The following is a 19096-nucleotide window of genomic DNA, read 5'->3' on the forward strand; positions in this document are numbered from 1 at the left end:
GAGATTCAGCAACAGCAAATATAAAGCTGAAAATGCAATTCCACATGAATTTTAACGTTTTATATGCAGCAGCACAGATTTCATGTTTCCTTATTACTCTCATCAATATTTTAATCTGCATCCAGTAGCTGGGATGCAGTAATTACCAACGGATCTTTTATTTCAAAGGAGTTACAAAAACTGCGTAATGAAAATGTGCAAAGCGCAAAAAAATGATTTCATCACAAGCACGGCACCATCTCTCAAGAAAATGAACACAGCATTTGGCCATAAGGCCTTTTTTAAATTACAGTTTATTAAAAATTAGGTGTGTTTAACAAGAAGCAAAAGAAATCTCGACAGCTTTGACCTTTCGTTACGTAATGTTTAAATAAATGTCAAAAGCCATAGAATGCATTGGCCAAATTGTCATAGGTAGTTACTGTAATGCTGTTGCCACGAGGCATGCTCAACAAAGCAGAAAATGAAATCACTGAATCACACATCATCTTGATGGCCGTTTCCTTTTTTCAACACTTTTTTTTTCTGTTAAATGTTATTAGGAGTACTTTCTGTAGCTTTAAGAGAATCATTTAATACTGCGCTGAGGGACCGTAACAGTACTAAACCTATTCACATCAACCTCACTGTGCTGTATAGCTACACTGCTTGTTAGCTATACTGTGATAAAAAGTATCTGCCTCAGCAAGTTGTCATTCTGAACACGTTAGCATGCTGACGCTACAGAGAATCCACATTAAACGTGAGATTTGAGTGACGTCTCTATCCTCAGAAGCAGCCGTGTGTCTGAGCTCGGAGGAGCTCAGAGAAGAACGGCTGGACTAACAGTCACGTTGACTGACAGCAGATAGATAGAAATAGCTATTCATTTGAATGATTCTGGTCATCGAGGGCTAGCTTCTGACGCATAAATGCTGCATTAACAACGCTCCTCTTTCAGCTTCGGCATCATGTTATATACATCATGTCCAGTGTATTCCCTTCCACTGGCTGAAAAGTAAAAGTGCTTGGCATAATTATTGGACATAACTGGGATTACCGTTTGGTGTTTAAGCTGCTGAGTGGGTGTCTTCATTTGGAAAAGGTCAGGCACTTCATTAGCCATGATGTGGAGACCACTATTGGTGCTCAGAGCATGCACTACTATTTGTGAGGATACCAGTCCACTGAATGAACGTGAATTAAAGACCCTCGCACATGCAAGGTCTAAAAATGGCACATTAACTCTCTCAGTGGAAGCAGTGAAAATCATTCTCATGTAATAATCAGCTATTTAACACCCTTGGCCAGTGGTTTCACTTGAAATACACACATTTTTTTATGTATCATATGAATGAAAACACTGCAGTCTGAATTAATGATGAATTAAACTGCATGCTGAGTCTGTAAAATTGTTCTTCACATGCAAATTTTTATCTTAACATGTAAAATTAGCTTTGGCCAGAGCAACGTGTTTTATCCTATGGTGACAAATTTATATAGATGAGCATAAACTTGAAAGAAAAGCAGCAACGCCTACTGAGGATTCTACCAATTAGTGAGTCATGTTCTGAATACTGTGCTTAGTTGTGAATGAGTGAATCCACTGGCAATGTGATGCTGGCTGCTGTTAGGCATGTGTGAATCATTGCTTAAGCCAAGATAGTATTACTGGCTCAAGTTGAGCAGTTGCTGACTCAGTTAACCTCGTTGACAGAAAGCCGGCACAAGTCCATTAAAGGTCCCCTTGAATGGGCACAGCTCAGCAGAGGAAACGTGGAGACCGAGGTGGAAATGTTTGTGCCATAAGAGCAGTGGTGTCTGTGTGCCAGTAAGTAGGGCTGTGCACGGTCACATGAAATTCCCAGGTCCACTCTCTAAATTGCTTGTTTGTTGCTTGTGTATGAGGTCCTCTTTTCAAGACATGTGATGGGTGTAAGCCAGTGTGTCTGATATGAATTTCCGTATCTTTTGAAATAGAAAGAGATAAGGACTCTTTTCTTCCACACAACAGGCAGTACTTCTGAGGACACAATTCACCATTCACACAAGGATTTTGTTGTTGTGCAGACTACTAATAGAGCAGAACAGTGGTTTTATATTCTTCCCTTTGGTATTTTGTTTTTATGTATGCTTTGTTCTCATGTCTGTCCAGAACAAGGTCCTAGTAAACAAATAGACGGCCTCTGAGAAAGTAAAGATTGAAGAAGTCAAATTTTATTCTAAACTGTGTGTAAAAGATGGAAATAGTGACAATAACTTCATCGGCCAGCTTGAAAAGGCATTCTAAGGAGTTTGGAAAGAAAAGCGTCTGGACTTCTTTAAGTTGCTTGAAGATGTTTCACCTCTCATCCGAGAAGCTTCTTCAGTTCTGGGGTCAAATGGTGGAGAGTCCCAGATTTAAGCCCTGTGGGAGTGTCACCCCAAGAGGGACAATGGACCCCCTAATGATCCTCTACCTAATCACATGAGCCACGGTGTGAAAACGGGTGTAGGTCACAATCAGCTAAGGTTTCGGGTGAGCTCATTGTGAAACCTGGCCCCACCCTATCATGTGATTTCCTGAGGTCAAATCTGGGACTCTCCACCATTTTCCACTTAATAACATTTAAAACTAGTGACTACCGTCAAACTCTAATCAGAAAAAAGCTCAGTAAGGTCAGAAATTGACGCAGATGAGGGTCAAGAAATAAACTGAAACTTATTACAAAATCTCTTCTTTATTCCACCCAAACAAAGTGGTATGAAATTTGCTACACTTTCACTCTCAAACTTACATTTTTTTTTCTGGGACTTGAAGCATTTCTGGTGTAATTTGTTGTTTCATGAGGATGAAGAAAACAGATAAATTAAGCAGGAGGCAGTAAAAAGGAAGAATGTAATTTAAAATGATGCACCGAGCACTTGAGACAAACAAATAAATTAAAACAAAATTTCACAGAAATTAAAATCTATTCCATTTATACAGCAGCGGCTCAGAGACTAAAATAAAAGACAAATATAATTAGTGAAAGCACACAGGCTGAGTGGAGAGCCTTATCTTTGTTTTAAAAAAATAGTGGCGTGGTTGACCAGCTGTCTTGGGATATTAAGATTTTTAAGAACAAATAAAAGGAAAGCGGGTATGATCCACCTGCATTTGAGTTCATATCCCGGTCAGATCTTTTGTTCTGCAGAGACTAAATTCAGACTGAGTGGAGAGATGAGGGTTAATCCTGCATACTGAACATTTTGGGCTTCTATTTACTCAAACATCCAGCCATCCAATTTTCCACTGCTCATTTGAGCCCAGGTCATGGTGGCAGCTGTCTAAGCAAAGATTTCAGCTCGCCCAAGGAGGAGAGATGTTTCCGAGCCAGCTGAGAGACATTAACTCTCCAGGGTCTGCCCAGGAGTCTCCATCACCTGAACCACCTCGACTGGTTTCTTTCAAAGCAAAGGAGCAGCGACTCTGCTCTGAGCCTCTTGCTAATGACTGGGCTCCTCATCCCATCTCTAAGAGTGAGCACAGACACCCTTCAGAGGAAGCTCAGTTCTGCCACTTTAGTATTGTTCTTTCTGTCGCCAGTTAAATAAACATTTTTAATTAAGGTAATACAGCCTCTTTCCTTTAATGTAAGTGAACCACTTATGCTTAAATAAATAGCCACACCCCAAAGGCCCATTTTGAGGCAGGGAAAAAAAACATTTTTTTACCCAGGTGTTTTCTTCCGCATGTGCCTCCAGAGCAGTTACAGTGGCCTTTTGTACACTCTAGGAACTGGGACTGGAAAACCCAGTCTCACTGGATCTCCTGTTATGGAGTAATTCCATCAAGGCCTCTAACTTTGTCTCATCTGCTTTCCCCTTGATAGTTTTTGTCCTGAAGTCTTCACCATCAATATAAGTGCATTTACCGTGCTTTGAGACTAAATGTCTAAGCGAAATGTTAGCTCACTTATTGTACTAAAGATATAATGTTTAAAAAAGCAGTTTTTCAATGTAAGGCTTTGCGGGGGGGCCCTCCCATGTGAATTAAAATTAATTTAGCTATTTCCCTCACCAAGACACGTCTTCCTATATGATTGCTTTTCATGTGATAAAGCATGGTAGGCAGCTGCTTCTGAATGGTTTCTCTCTGCTCTCTTGCATTTTGTTGATACTTTCAGCTTTAAAATCACTTCAGCAGTGAATATGTTAAAATGCTGTGAATATGATACGAGCGATACTGAGAGTAAAGAATTCAAGAGCGGCAGCTATCTAACCGTACATCCACTACAGCGAAGCCTTCTTTTTTCTCCTCCTGTTCTGTTCCTCTCGCAGTTTCTCCCTGTCCTCCTTTCCATTTCCATCCTCAGAAATCCCATTAGCGGCAACAGTACACTCTATAATGGATATATGTCAACTCGCTGGCACCAATACTTGTTTCCCTTGCTGAGGTGAGAGATATCATGCACCAGACTGCTGGAGAAAAATAAAAGATAAAGTAATGTCATTTTTGGGGGGGGAAACAGCTTCACTTCTATAGATGTTTGTTTGTTTGTTTGTTTTCTGGAACTTTCAGTCATATCACAAGATTTTCTTAGCAGAGTTTATGTTGGTGTCAGTGTTTACAGCCATTGCCCATTTAATATCAGTGAGACATAAATAAACATTAGAATTGGTCTGATCGTACATTTCTGGTGGCCTGATAGATCAGTCACACTAGAGTAAAGTGGGACATCAATCTCCTTGCCATTGATGGTTGAACCTTTTTGCTGTACAAGACTCTGGGCGACCACTTTCGATTGCGAGATGATCTGAGAGACAAGAGGCAGCCTGTCTCCAAACAATCACAGTCCCGTTCAGACTGAGTGCAATCATTCTCAGACACGATGGTGAAGGTGAAGGAAGAATGGCAAGACTCAAGTTCCACCAATAAGCCCAGCTCACCTGAGATGTGTCTTTTTGTAAAAGGCGATTCGACTCACCTGGTTGCACCTTGTTCTATTCCTGTACAAAAACATGGTTGCTGAGCACCTTTGCCATTTTGGAGTTAAATCGCCATACTGCGGTAATTATGTCGCTATTTTTTGAGGAAATTCAGAATTTCTGTTTCAAATCTATGACATTCCGGTTGTAGTTAATGTGAATTTCTGTTTGATGAGAATTTGAAACACATTTGCAATTTCTCTTGATTTATCATAAACAGATGGTACATAGTTGCCAACTCGACTTCAGTCAATCACAAACTAATAACAGGCTGACTTTGTCTCGTTGGACTTTTCTTGCCATCTTGACACACCAATGTCGCTTTGAAGACAGCAGCTGACTGAGAGTTGTCACAGACCTGGTCCTTGTCTTCAAAGGCAATGAGACAACAAATTCATTGCACAAGCTCTTAAAAATTTGGTTGGTCTCCAAGCAAAGTTTTCTCTAGTGTGACTTTAACACAACATTCGTGCTTTCCTTCAAGTTATGCTTTGGTCTCCGGTAAACCCAAAGCCTGTCTCTCTAGACTGTGTGAATCATACAGTCACTGACTGTCTGTTGCTGTTTAGTGCTGCCTTCAAAAGGGAAATGGCTTTATATAAGCTTTATAGCTGAAAACAACCTGCTCTAAGAAATGGCAATGAGGATACTGGTGAGACTGAACAAGAACGTTATATATGAGTGTTACCAGAAGAAACTACGAGCTGAAAGGTCCTAAACATTTTCTAGACTGATTAGAATATTACTGTTCTAATTTTTTAGTTTTAAAAATGAGATGGCTGATTAAATTCTGGATTTCATAACTGGTTGGAAATAGTACATAGAGCAGTTATTGTAGAAAGACATTTTTACAGCTTGCCCAGGGCCTGCCGTTGCAAATTTCTCTTTTTCAGTAGTGTCAGTGTCTATCTATCTATTTTGTAGCATATATTATAACCAGCTGCAGATCCCAGATTCTCTTTTCTAAAATTTGTAGAGCAGATGCCATCACTTCAGCGTAAAACCAACAAAGTGCACTCTCTAGATTTAGTGTTTGTCTATTCAGGCCCTGTGTGGAAACATGGTGGCACAACATTGCACTCTCTGGGGAGAAGACCCTTCCTTTGTAATCATGAGTGGCTTCCTCTTGCTCACCCATACTAAACCTGAAACCACACAGCTCTCCACAGATTACACTTTCCAATTTATCCCCTGTGTACTGATGTTGATTACACTGATGAAAGATAAATATGAAAACCACAGTGTGCTGTACTTGTATCTTACATCTTGCATTATCATTTTTCTTCTTATACATAAGCGACGTCCACGCTTCCCTTGCGCCGAACCCCTTTGATCCTGCCGAGGCCAACAGGGCAGACGTTGGAGTCGGTTGTCATTCCAAACAGTAAACAGGAGGCCTGCTGAGGTGCCCGTGTCATGCTGTGAGGACACCGAGGCAGAGACAAACATGATTTGATAGTGTTGCCGTCTGTTTTTTGTATATAAATAAAGATGGCACCATTTACTGGTTGCTATAGAAAAGAAGGCGCTGTGTGGTGACCAAATAACAGAGCAAGCAAGGAAGAAGTGGAAGATGTTTATTTTACTGTCAGGAAGACAAAGTTTGGACAGAATGAGGATTTGAGCCGCGATATTGCACCACAGGTTGTGATGTTTTACAGTGTGGTTATTTTACCGTTTAGTTTATCGACTTCTATAGCGTAACATTCGTGAGAAGAAAAAGCTAATTTACACTCTGTTCTGGACTCTATTACCTTTGTGTCACCAACAAATAAGGAAGTCCTAATCTAAAAGTCGATAGAAGGAAGAGCTCTCAGGATTACAAAGCCAGTGAAAGCTGATTAGAACAGGATGGCACCACTTTCCTATCACATCAGGTGCTAGCCCAGCACAGTGAGGAGCAGTTAAGCATTAGCTTAGCAAAGCGAAACAAACCCAGCAGTCTATTTTCCCCAAAGGAGAGAGTCGAGCTAAGGCAAGCAGAAACACAGTATTTCCAACTCAGTTCGTGGAGTGTGCCGCATAAGTTCCAGGAAGTCATTAAATGGAAAGGTGAGAGAGCATTTAACTGACACATTGTTAAAATGTCGATGGCATGTTTAATCACCGTTTCGTGTGACTGCGATGCCTGAGCACTGACAGATGACAGGAGCCATATGTTTGGCAAATGATTTAAGGAGCTCTCTCTGTGCTATCAGTAGACATTAGAATCAGTCCAATGGTGTCAGCATAATCTCACACACAGTACAGGAGGAGTCAATGCACCGCTCATTCTCTGTGTACAAAAAAACCACTGTCATTTCTAGTTATTTCAGAAGTCTATCTTAATTTAAATTACAATTACATTAAGTAATGATAATCTAATATATCATTGATCACTGCAGATCTTTCAACCTGCTGCCTTCCATCAAGCTGAGAGGCCAAGATGAGCCACAAAGCAGCAGGGATATTTTAACTTGAAGCAGCTCTATTAGGAAGGGTAGGATTCGACTACTTTATTGTGTCTTCTTTCTAAAATGAGAAGGAACAAACAATTCCAATGTGAGGAGACTTTGAATATCGAGGATTTCTAAAGGGAAGAATGTGAAGGAAGGCGATAACCAGAGCGTTGGGGTGTTGAGCTCTAGCTGAACAATACTGAGCATGGTTTAATTAGTCATGAACATTTACTACACAGAAGTAATTTGAATTTGCATCTGAATATCAGATGGATAAGGCTGGCATAGACTAGGGGTGTCAAATATGAGGCCCAGGGGCAAAATCTGGGCATTAGGCGTCTTTGGAGGGCGTAGATTTTGGACTTTTAACTGTGCGTTTTACAACTTTTCCTCCTGATAAAGACCTGCTCCATGGCCATTCATACTACACCAAAGTAATTAAAAATGGTAAATAGCCTGTATTTGTATAGCGCTTTACTAGTCCCTAAGGACCCCAAAGCACTTTACACATCCAGTCATCCACCCACTCACACACTGGTGATGGCAAGCTACATTGTAGCCACAGCCACCCTGGGGCGCACTGACAGAGGCAAGGCTGCCAGACATTGGTGCCACTGGGCCTTCTGACCACCACCAGTAGGCAACGGGTGAAGTGTCTTACCCAAGGACACAACGACCGAGACTGTCCAAGCCGGGGCTCGAACCGGCAATCTTGCGATTACAAGGCAAACTCCCAACTCTTGAGCCACAATCCATATCTATTAAGTAATAGATATGGATTTAAATACTGGTGACGTTCTTGTTTTTTCACAGTATACGATACAAAACATTGTATTTTATTATTTCTGGAAAGTCTGGGCAATGAAATATCAGAACTTTTTCTGTAATTCTGCATATTAGTTTTGACATGCTACCTGCCCATCTAGGCTCCAGGCCCTCACTTTTCACCTTGTTGCAACAGAATGTAATTAGTTTTTAATGATATTTTCTAATTCTCCACCCGCATCACCAAGGACACAGTGTTTCATTTAGTTTTGGTGTGGGAAATCACAGCAGTGAAGGTGACGGTGTTGTCAGGCGCACAGTAGACACCACAGCGCTGCTCACACTCCGCCTTCTCTGGACACCTCACCCCGGCAAAACTCCACCACCTGCACATATGGATTGTGTAAATTAGCAAAGTCTGGAAACAAAGCCGCTGACAGCTCTGACAGCAAAATGAATACACTCCATGCCCTGGTAGTGCAGGCCAAGTTCACAATAACAAAACTCTAATTAATAAATAAATAAAGTTCACATATCATTTTTCCTCACATCTCAGGGTGGCCTGATAGCACTGAGTGTTGCAATCATTCTGGAAAGTTGTAAAGCAGTCACTTTAGTTGCTATAAACATAAATATTTCTGTGACACTCATGCGTAATGCTGCATGATTGATGCACTGGCACAGATGACTATGTGTGGACTGTGATGTATAAATGGAAGATTGCCTGGAGGTGTGCGTACACACGGTTTTATAAATCTGATTATCTTATTTATGCACATTATTTTCAGCATTTCCGCATGTACACTTTTAGTACGGATCTTACGCACAGCTTTACAAATAAGGCTGCTGGTTCTTCCCTGTATGTTCATCGTCAAACTGGAGTTTTGTGCTAATAGTCTTTTTGGATAGTAACTACTTTTTGCCTGGCACACCTCCCATGCAGGTCAAACACACGCAGGTGGGTGTTTGCTTTCCTATTGAGTTGCCTGCACATCCAGTCATGAAAAATTGGGGATTCTTAAAGACTTAATCTTTTCCTAAAACAGTCTGTCTTTTACAGGTGTAACCTCAGAGAGCTTTTTTTTTTTTAATTAATTAAAATAACAGCCAACCCTAGATGTGAGAACAGATCCTCTGACATCAACTTGCACCTGTCGATCCTCAGTGGAAATATTAGGCTACATAATATTTTTCTCTTTGGCCACTTTGTCAGATTAGGGAGTTGTAGAGTCATAGAAATCTTCCCTTTTCATGACTGACAGTCATGACAGACTACATGTTGCTCCCCGATCAGCCAGTCTCGCTGGCTTTTGCAACAATGGCGTGTGTGATACTGGCTGTCTTCTTCATTTCACACTTTTATCTTGCTAAACTCATTCCTCTTTCGTTTTGCCGTTGTTGCATTGGTCCAGCGCTCGGCAGTAGAGAAAGACTCACTGGCCAGTGCTTCTCTTGATCAACCTCGCAGAAGAGAAGGAAATGTCATGTGGAAGACGATATAAAGTGGCCATCAGGGGGCGACTGCAATAAGACTTGTAGTTGTATTGAAGTCTATGGGACAACGGCCCTTGGCTCTGTTTCTCTCCCAGTAAACACATTCCTGATTAATTTATTATCTCATTAGCTTGATTCAGTTCTTTTTTATTTCAGTAATTATTAGAGTCAGAAAGGAGGATTATTCATGCTCATTTGCTAACAATGGCAACAGAGAAACCTTTAGCTTGGGGCTTCGCAGCAGGAATTCACTGACTCGTTTTGTCATGGTTGTGACGTTCTTATTCTAAAATTCTCACGTGCTAGCCTTTCTGTCAGGATATTATGTAGCAACTTAGATGCAGCATTAGTGTTTTTTGTCCATTGTGACCCACTTTGTAAGAAAATATATTTGTAACTCCACCCCTTTTAATTTACAGACCCTGTGTCTGGATATAACTGAGTTTACTTTGTATGGTCTGAACAAGCATACAGTGTGGAGGGGCTTTTCTCTAACAATCCAGTCATGTTGTAAAATTCTGATATAACTTTAAAATCAAAGTATTCTAATCTTGCCAGACACCTGCACACAAGCGGACAAAAATAAAGAGCCACAACTTGTGGAATGAATAGGTGCGCACAGCTGAGACAGAGCATTCTGGATTGCACACAATATTTTAACAGCACCAATTAAACCTCTGCTCTGTGAGAGAGCACACTTGTTGGCCACAAACACACAGGTGAGCAGATTCATTGTGAGGCAGAGGTCCCTCGTGACACAATGCTACTGGCTCCAAAATATCCAGTTTGCACTGGACGTACTCCAAATGTGACTTAGCACTCAGATGTTTAGGATATAAATTTCCTTCCTCATGTGCTGCACTGATGTCAATCAGATGAAGAACTTGCAATTAATCACTGCAAGTAAGAGAATGGTCACTTAGATCACATGTGTTTTTAGGCTCTTTGAAAAGGACAGCGATGCTTGGCTTTTTAAAGCATATATGCTGATATCTTAGTGTAGCGATTGGAGAGTTTTTCTACAGGTTGTGTGCTTCGCGGCAAACACTCACGGTATTACTGTAAAGTTTCTTATTCAACGCTAACTTGCAATACTTATTTACAGTAAAAAGTGGAAAAGTGTGTTTATGTGCAAGGACTGGTGTGTGTGTGTGTGTGTGTGTGTGTGTGTACAGTTTGTGTGCAATGCAGTACAGACTCAGCAGCTCTGTAAGGTTAATAACAGTTTCCCCTAGAAGGTTCCTCTCTTCTTCTTTCTGCTTCGCACCTCTTCCAATCAATTGCTTTAAAACTAGGAAAAAATTCTATCATCTATTGATGCAGTCCTCCTCTGCTCTCTCCCTCACCCTCCAGTGCCTCTCACAAAATAAAATTGTGTGGTATCTCCTCTTTGTGACCCTTCATTTGGCAGACAAATGGGAAGAAATGTAAGCTTGTCCCTCTCTCCCCTGCTGTTTTGTTCTATTTTCTAATGTCAGTCTTTTTCTCCTCAAACCTTTACCCTTGTACAGATACTAAAGGTTTTTATTGATCTCCCATGAACCCCTTCTGACTTCAGCCTGATCCTTAAAGCTAAGCCTTTTCATGAAACACTGCACATTTAGTGTCCCACACACTCCAAGGTCACTGGAATTGTGTAGGGAGAAAGGCAGAGGAGTTTTTGTAGAGGCTGTTCACAGTTTTTTTTTTTAAATATTAAAGGTGCCCTGTACAGTTTTCTTGTAAACAAAAAAGAAAGTTTCTACTTACGGTCAGTATTACCAAATGCTTCTGTTCTGGAAGTTTAATAATGGTATGCATCATGGATTCCAAAATCAGTGATTTCAAGCGAAGATACTTTTTGAATTTGATGCATATTTTGGATTTGTTTAATACATTTAAGAAGTATTCAGTCTCCAAACGATGTTCATAGAGTTCAGCAAAAATTTGGCCTTCTCCTTTTGCACACAGACACACAAGTTTGCAAAACTCGTTCTGAGGCATCACGTGCCTCTGTAAATGTTTTAAAGAGCTGAGGTGAAGTGACTGTGCAGGAAGGACGGTGCAGTAGGAATCTTTCTACGCGAACATGCAAACCAGAGGCCTGACGGATCAAGCACTGCTTGGAGTAGAGTGCAGCTCTCCAGCTGTCTGTGAAGGTTCTCAGTCATCCAGGTCATCGTAGTCAAAGGAGTTTGCAAAGAAAAGCGTCTGGACTTCTTTAAGTTGCTTGAAGACGTTTCACCTCTCATCCGAGAAGCTTCTTCAGTTCTCTCCAGCTCTAGAGCAGCAAAATACTGCCAGACTTAAATATTCCCACTACCTCCTGCTTGTCTCCTGTCATATAGTACCACATTCTGTTTACTACCACAAATCTAAAACTGAATTCATCAGCAAAAGGAACTTTTTTTTCCAGTCATCCACTGTGAAGTGCTGATTTGCGTTCTCTCCTGAGAAGTGGTTTAGACGCACTCCTCATCCTCTGGGACCACAGCGTTGTTTTGACAGGATTTTTACTTGTTAGAGTTTTTGTCTCTTGATTTAGCTAATTACATATCTGTGGTAAAGTTGCTGTAGCATCTCTCTACAAAGCAGATATAGAGAGTTACACTTCTGGATACAAGTGATTTCCATAAAACATGTTAGAGTGCCGTGCACTGACTCCCGTAGGAACCTTGTGTCATGCTGTGATTTGATGCTGAGAAATCCCTTCTTTGCTGAGAACAACAATTTGACTTCTGACATGTTGAGGGGCCCACTATCTCCATGCTGCTTAGTAAGCAATGTTTGACTGGAAAGGTGAAGACACACATATTTATACCAGGTAAACAATGGCTGCTACTTGATTTATATGGAAAAGCCTCTCAGTTTTTATCCAAAAGATACTTCAGTGGACGAGATACAACTCAAGGGAATCTGACTTTTTATTTGGTTTGCTCCACTGATGAGATTACACTTTACTGCTGACATAGAATCAGTGTACCAACCTTAATAGTTCCTCTTTTTTATGTTTGTTTCCATTGTTTCCTTTATTTCCACACCGAAAATATGACAGATTTTCTATGTGGTTCAAGACATTTTGACTTCACACGTTTTCTTCCTCATGAAATCTCCGTAGCCGATTCATTAATATTTATTAATTTAAGTGGTGATTTTTTTTTTTTCATAAGTGTTTTTAAAGATTCAGAGCTGGAAGCAAGATACAAGAAGTGTGGCCTTGTAGGTCAGCAACAAAAGCCAGTGGGATTTGTGTGTAGCCTTTTGATTTAATGCAGAAATAAGCAATTTTTTTTAAGTTAATGATATTTACGGGTTTTCTTCAGCAAGAAAATCTCAGCACACTGAAACTTTTAGGATTTTTGAAGTACAAAGGCAGTTGGAAAAAGTACAACATTAACATAGAGCTATACGAGGTACAACATATTTGGTACGTATGCCCCAGTCAGGCACGACATTTAACCACCTGCCTAACATTCCCAGCAGAACATTTCCCAAAGCATCTTCCATTGTTCCACGATGCAGTTCTAATGCTCACCTGCCCATTGTTGGCACTTTCAGTGGTGGACGGGGGTCAGCATGGGCACCCTGACCGGTCTGCAGCCCCATATGCAACAATCTGTGATTCACTGTAAATTCTGACACCTGTCTATCAGAACTTTTCTGCAATTTGATCTGTGATCATTAGCCTCCCCATGACCCTTTTGCTGTTTCATTGTTCCTTCCTTGGACTTTTGATAGATATTGACCACTGCATGCTGGGAAAACCCAGCAGTGCTGCAGTCAAATCTAACACATCTGTTTGAACAACGTTGTTCACTTGTTCCCTGATATATCCCACCTACCAACAGTATTCACTTCACCTGTCAGCGGTCATAATGTTATGCCTGATTGGTGTATATGTACATGTCATTGTCACTACCATTAAGCTTGTGTGTTTAGCTTGATCATGTTGAAAGCCCATGACAACGTCTATAGTCTATTGTTAGATGTCTTCTCCGAGACATGAAAAGCTTAGAAATTCACACTTATGTCACAATGTAAAAGAAAACATGAACAAATGTGTTTATTTCAGGCATCTAACCAAATAACAGATGGTGGAAAAGTGTGTAAACACTCATTGTCGGGTTTAGGATTTGCGCATGAAGCACTCTTTTGAATGTATGTTTGTCTTTGTAGAGTCTTCCTACTCCACGTTTCTACTCTTCCAGTCATTGCGTTGAGGTTTTACCAAACTTGGTCAGACAATGGCCCTACATCATAAACAACCCCTGTTGTTTCTGATAGTGTATCAGTTTGAAATATTCATTGGCCATTCTCTCACTCTATCTCACATCTGTCCTCAGGGGAAGAAATCACTAATGATCCCCTTTTTTCAGCCCAGTTCACTGCACTGTAATACTGCTTTCAGCTCCCGGTGCTACAGTAAACAACCATACACCATTTGTCCCAACATCACCTACACGAAGCCTCAGAATCAGGCTGATGGATGTTGATGATTCTAATGAAAATTCATCCCTACTTGGTTTATTTTGTATCCATTATGTGAAAAGTCATTTTTTTAAATTAATATTATTATGGCATTATTCCTGATGCTGATGGTGTTCTCATAGTAGTTTGTATTTTTAGAAAAGTGTGACATCTGTGAGGATGATGGATTCTTTTACTCTGGTTTATATCTATTAGTGAGTTTCACCAGTTGAGGGGTTAAGGCAAGGATGGCAAACTCATTGTGAATCGTGGGGCGCACAGAGGCTACTTTGATCTGATTTAAATGAAACTACTTGTTCCCTTGCTCCGACTGAATTATGAAATAAACTTTTTTTTTTTTGTAGATTAAAAAAATGCCCATTTTATTTAAATTATTTTGGTGTAGTATGAATATGAATTGACAGCAGGGGGAAAGCTGCGTGACCTAAAAAAATTTAAAAATCTGTGCACTTCTTCACATTTTCAAGACATTTTCAGTGGGCCAGATTAGAGCCTTTGCCTGTCCGATTCTGGCCCCCGGGCCTCATGTTTGACACCCCTGGGTTATTGGATCGTAACATTCGAAGCAGCTTTCCAAAGCGCATTACTCGATACTGCCTATCTAACTGATACTAATTCTATGCATAAGGGCTTTGACCAAATCACCAGTGTGAACGCCTAATACAGTACTCACGATTATAACGATGTGAATTATTCAGTGATCATTGAACTATATAAAATATCAGTCAAACAAGAGTGTAAGAGTTACTTTCCCCTCACACATCGGAGCGTCTGCTGCTCTGACCTCAGAGAGTCTTGACAATACCGACTCCCATCAAAAATGTATTTTATTGATCCAAACCTTGTGTCACGAAAGTATCAGTGTCAGCTTGATGGTTAGACTCCATGTGTTCTGGGACTGCAGTTGCCCCATGACGTGCACCTCTTCTTATAAAACCCTCTCACATGGGTGTTCATATGGAGCTGCGCTTTCATCCCCCCTGCAGTCCTCGGAGGGCCTGCGTGCGCTCTGGCACTGTGCGTTTTAGCAGATCACTTTGTGCAGCAGCTCGAGTTACACGGAGCTTCGGAGTGCTCATGAGTATCTCTTTCACAGCTGTATTGTTGAACAGCTCAGTAAGCTCAGTGTGTTTGAAGGGGCTTTACACAGATTCAGTGGGAAAGCCATGAAGAAGGATTCGCTGACACACAAACACATTTGCAACAGTACGCCTTCCCACAGTCCTACCACTGAGAGGTCCACAGTTGGAGGTGTTGTGGTACAGAATGGGGGAGCTGCGTGATGCTCAAAGCATCAGTGCATCCTCCACCTCACTATCATCCTCCTCTCCGGTTTTTCAGCTGTTTTTTTTTCTTTGTAGATCTGTCTCTCGGCATCACTTTCTGCACTGTCTTCACAGAAATCTCATCTCGCTTAAACACACCCACACGCACACAGACGCTCTCTTGTGTACATGTACACAATCACAAGCAGATATTCAAATAGGTCCAGACGCACACTTACATATGCAGACACACATTATTCAGCTAATGTCTGTGTCTGTGAGAGCCTCTGGTTAATAACTGTTTGTTCTCCTTTGCAGATGCTGGCTCAGGATCAGGAGACGATGGTAAGATTACTCACCTCTTCCTCCTCCACCTCCTCTAACTCCTCACATACTGCTTTTTAATATGCTGCTCTATACCCGCTGTGTTCCACAGCACTGTATTTATTACTGAGTATGAGGGGCTGACTTCAATGTATTTTAATTTCATAATATGATAAACCAATTAAAAACATGTTCTCTTAATATCATTAGCTTCACTTATTATTTTATTCACGCTAACGTTTAATGTAATTGAATTCATGTACTAAAGCAAAACTTTATTTATGAAGAATATTTCATACCAGACAGTTTGCTACACAAATGCACTAGTATCAAGACTGTAGCATGAGTATATACATAGATTAAATTAATAGAGAGATAAAACCAAGTGAATTAATAACATCTAAATGAAACAGTCAACTGGTCCGGGACCAGCTGACTGATTATGCAAATACTTATACACACACACACACACACACTCACAGCAACATGCTCACATGTTATTGGCATGGAAATGCTTCGCTGTGAGTGACGACACCGTTCACTAAAATGGACTGGAGGGAGGCAATCACCAAAACATGGACAACAAGAAACCTAAACACCTGAATAACGCTCACACAGCTGAACACAGACATTTTAAAGAAGCTAACAAAGGCAAAGTGGCTAGCAGGTCACTATCAGCTCATATCTATCAAAATCCTTATGAAACTTCTGTCAGCGATGAAAACCAAACCAAAAAAAGCAACTGTAATATGTAAACATCCTTAAAAGGCACCAAATTAATAAAATAGTAAATAAAAATAAAATGGGCTGGTTCAAAGAGCTTGTCAGAGAGATCCTACATGTAAACATGCAGGGACTATAGTGTTTTATTAATAAACTCTTTGTTAATAATTGTTTCTTGGGAAACAATTATGGGATATTATAAATGACCATCAATTATTCAATAACTTTCAGCAAACAGGGTCACTTCTGCTGATAAACTTAAAAAGGATTAAGAGCTAACTTTGAGCTGCCTCTAGCTTTATGTAGTGTTTTAGGCTCTTTTAGCTCATTGTTTTGGATTGATGGCTTTGATTTGCACTCCACCTGCTCATCCCTATTTATTTATTTATTTATTTATTTAATGCAACAAGTGGACAAAACAAGTGAGCATGGAGTCATTTTATTTATTTTTATTTTTAACATGCAGAGTAAACTTTTACTGGTTATTCATTTTAATCAAATAGCCAATCATGTATGGGAAACTGTGAGTTTACATAACGTGATGGGTGCTAACAAACACACATAAAGATGAAGGAAGTGATGTTGCCAGCATGTGTTTTTTCTTTTGTCCTTTTGTCAAAACTAGACTTTTGTGAACAGGCTGTTCTCACAGCTGCAGTAAAAGATCATGTGACTGCAGCAGAAAATACATTTAAAAAACAGAACAATTGGTATTGTAACTGATTTTCAATCACAACTGATTTTTTCAAGTCTCAGCCAGACAAAAATTTGCATAATGTTCTAAAAAACAGGGAATTATTTGAAAAATTGAAAGTGTTTTTTTAAGCAAAAGCCCAGAAATTACACAATTCACATTTCTAATCTCACGCTGATTCATTTGACTACTTTTTTTGTGCAAATTCGACAATGAAAGGCAAGATTTGCAGAGACGGCATGCTGGAGAAAGTCCTCATTTAGCTTTGCGTGCCTGTCTTCACAAAGCCGAGTGAAAGGGCGAAATGGTGGCCTGGGCAGCATTGCAGCTGACAAACAGTGGAGCTTGGGGAAAGAGTGACAAGTGTGTGAGAGTTGATTGCAATAAGATTGAGATGAGCTTATAGCCATGAGTGACTTTTTTTATGAATAACTTTTGTGTAACTAATCACATAAACCCCCATCGTATTAATAACGTGTCTTTGAGCTAAGACTCTAATTTGTTGCTTAATTGACTAACAAGATTCAACTCTAACATCAGCGCAGACAGTAGTCAGGCTCGTCTGTCAAAACACGTTTGTACCCATGCATATATTTACACTCCCCACTCTGCATCCTCTCTATCCTCCCGTGTGTTTGCCCATGCAGTTACTTCATTAACTCCAATGCATGGAGCTTTCCCAAGCATATATGAGAAGGAGAGAGAGATTGAAAAAGAGATTAGTGCCCCCCAAAAAGACGGCAGATAGACGGATGAACAAGCGGAAATGAAACTGGTGCTAGGTCAACCAGAGAGAGAAAGCGAGAGAGGGAAAGACAGATAGAGAGGAAAGAGAGGGGGATGGGAGATGGGGGTGGACAAAGAAATGGCCTGGGGAAAGTCGCAAAATAGATAACAGAGCAGAGGAAACAGACGGTGAGTGGTGTAGAGATTGAGGGACAGAAGGAGGACAGACAGCCCTAAGAAGCAGGAGGAAGGAGGAGCAAAATGAAACATACATTTTTATATATGTCCCGTGAACACAATGTGCTTACACTTGCATGGGATTAAAGGAAAAAATGGCATGGCCAGTACCATCGTGATTTGTTTGTAATGCCATGCATGCTCGGTCTATCTCTGAGCTCCGATGTATAGACGATCACACTTCCTCGGGCTGTTTTTCGGCATTTCATTGCAAGACACCACCATAAAATCTGCAGTGAAAGAAAGCAGTCACAGGGTTTCTTTTCCCTTAATGCTCTCTGTGCCTTACAAGAACCAAAATAGCACGGAGTTCAATAACAAAACCGAGAATTTTTAGAGTCCTATAACGTGAAGAACTCTGAAAAGATGCATTTAAGCGGGAATTGGAAGGAATAGCTTATGTTAGTTTGCTCTAATTTACAGAACCATTGTTCCACCCAAACCCAGCGCTTGTTTACAGTAGTACATATATTATTTCTAGCCATAAAAGTCAGTTTAAAGGTGGGAAATGTTTTAGTTCACACACCATTTACAGACCAATTTGATCAAGCTGGTTGGACCAGTAAACCACTGCATAATAATCCATAAAGAAAAGTGTTTGAGTGCAAATTAGCACTTTCTAACATTCATTCACCTTTAATGAACCGTTTAATTACAAAACAGACTAACAGCATGAGATGTCTCAAGAAAAAGTGCAGTTTCAACAACATGTTCTAGTTTTCCCAGCCAGCCTGCTGTCATTACTAAGACTCTTTGTAAAGAGAGTGGCTCTTTGGCTTCAGCACCTTATTGCTGCGCAGTATGGCAGGAATGGGTAATGTCTTTTTCAGTAAGAGGCTCTAACCTGACAGCAATTCAGAACTCTGGCTCAGGTTAAATTTACAGTTGAGGCAACCACTCAGATCCACTAATGCATTCTTACACAACACAAAGCCTCCTGGTGCAAAACACAGTGCAAAATCCCCCAAAAGTAATGCTCTCCTTCTGTGAGTTTTTAGACTTTTCAATGAGCCAAATTGGACCCCTTGCTGGTC

General features: G+C 40.5%; 1 protein-coding gene across 1 annotated transcript in view; it reads left to right on the top strand.

Moving 5' to 3' along the window:
• The window catches only part of tmeff2a (transmembrane protein with EGF-like and two follistatin-like domains 2a), a 129016-nt gene that overhangs the window by 50175 nt on the left and 59745 nt on the right, over positions 1-19096 (top strand). The window contains exon 4 of the mRNA XM_005450459.4: positions 15677-15703. Within this exon, the coding sequence (XP_005450516.1) occupies positions 15677-15703 (27 nt within the window). The remainder of the gene's footprint in view (positions 1-15676; positions 15704-19096) is intronic.

Source organism: Oreochromis niloticus, linkage group LG16 (assembly GCF_001858045.2).
Source record: "Oreochromis niloticus isolate F11D_XX linkage group LG16, O_niloticus_UMD_NMBU, whole genome shotgun sequence".
Classification (NCBI taxonomy): Eukaryota; Metazoa; Chordata; class Actinopteri; order Cichliformes; family Cichlidae; genus Oreochromis; species Oreochromis niloticus.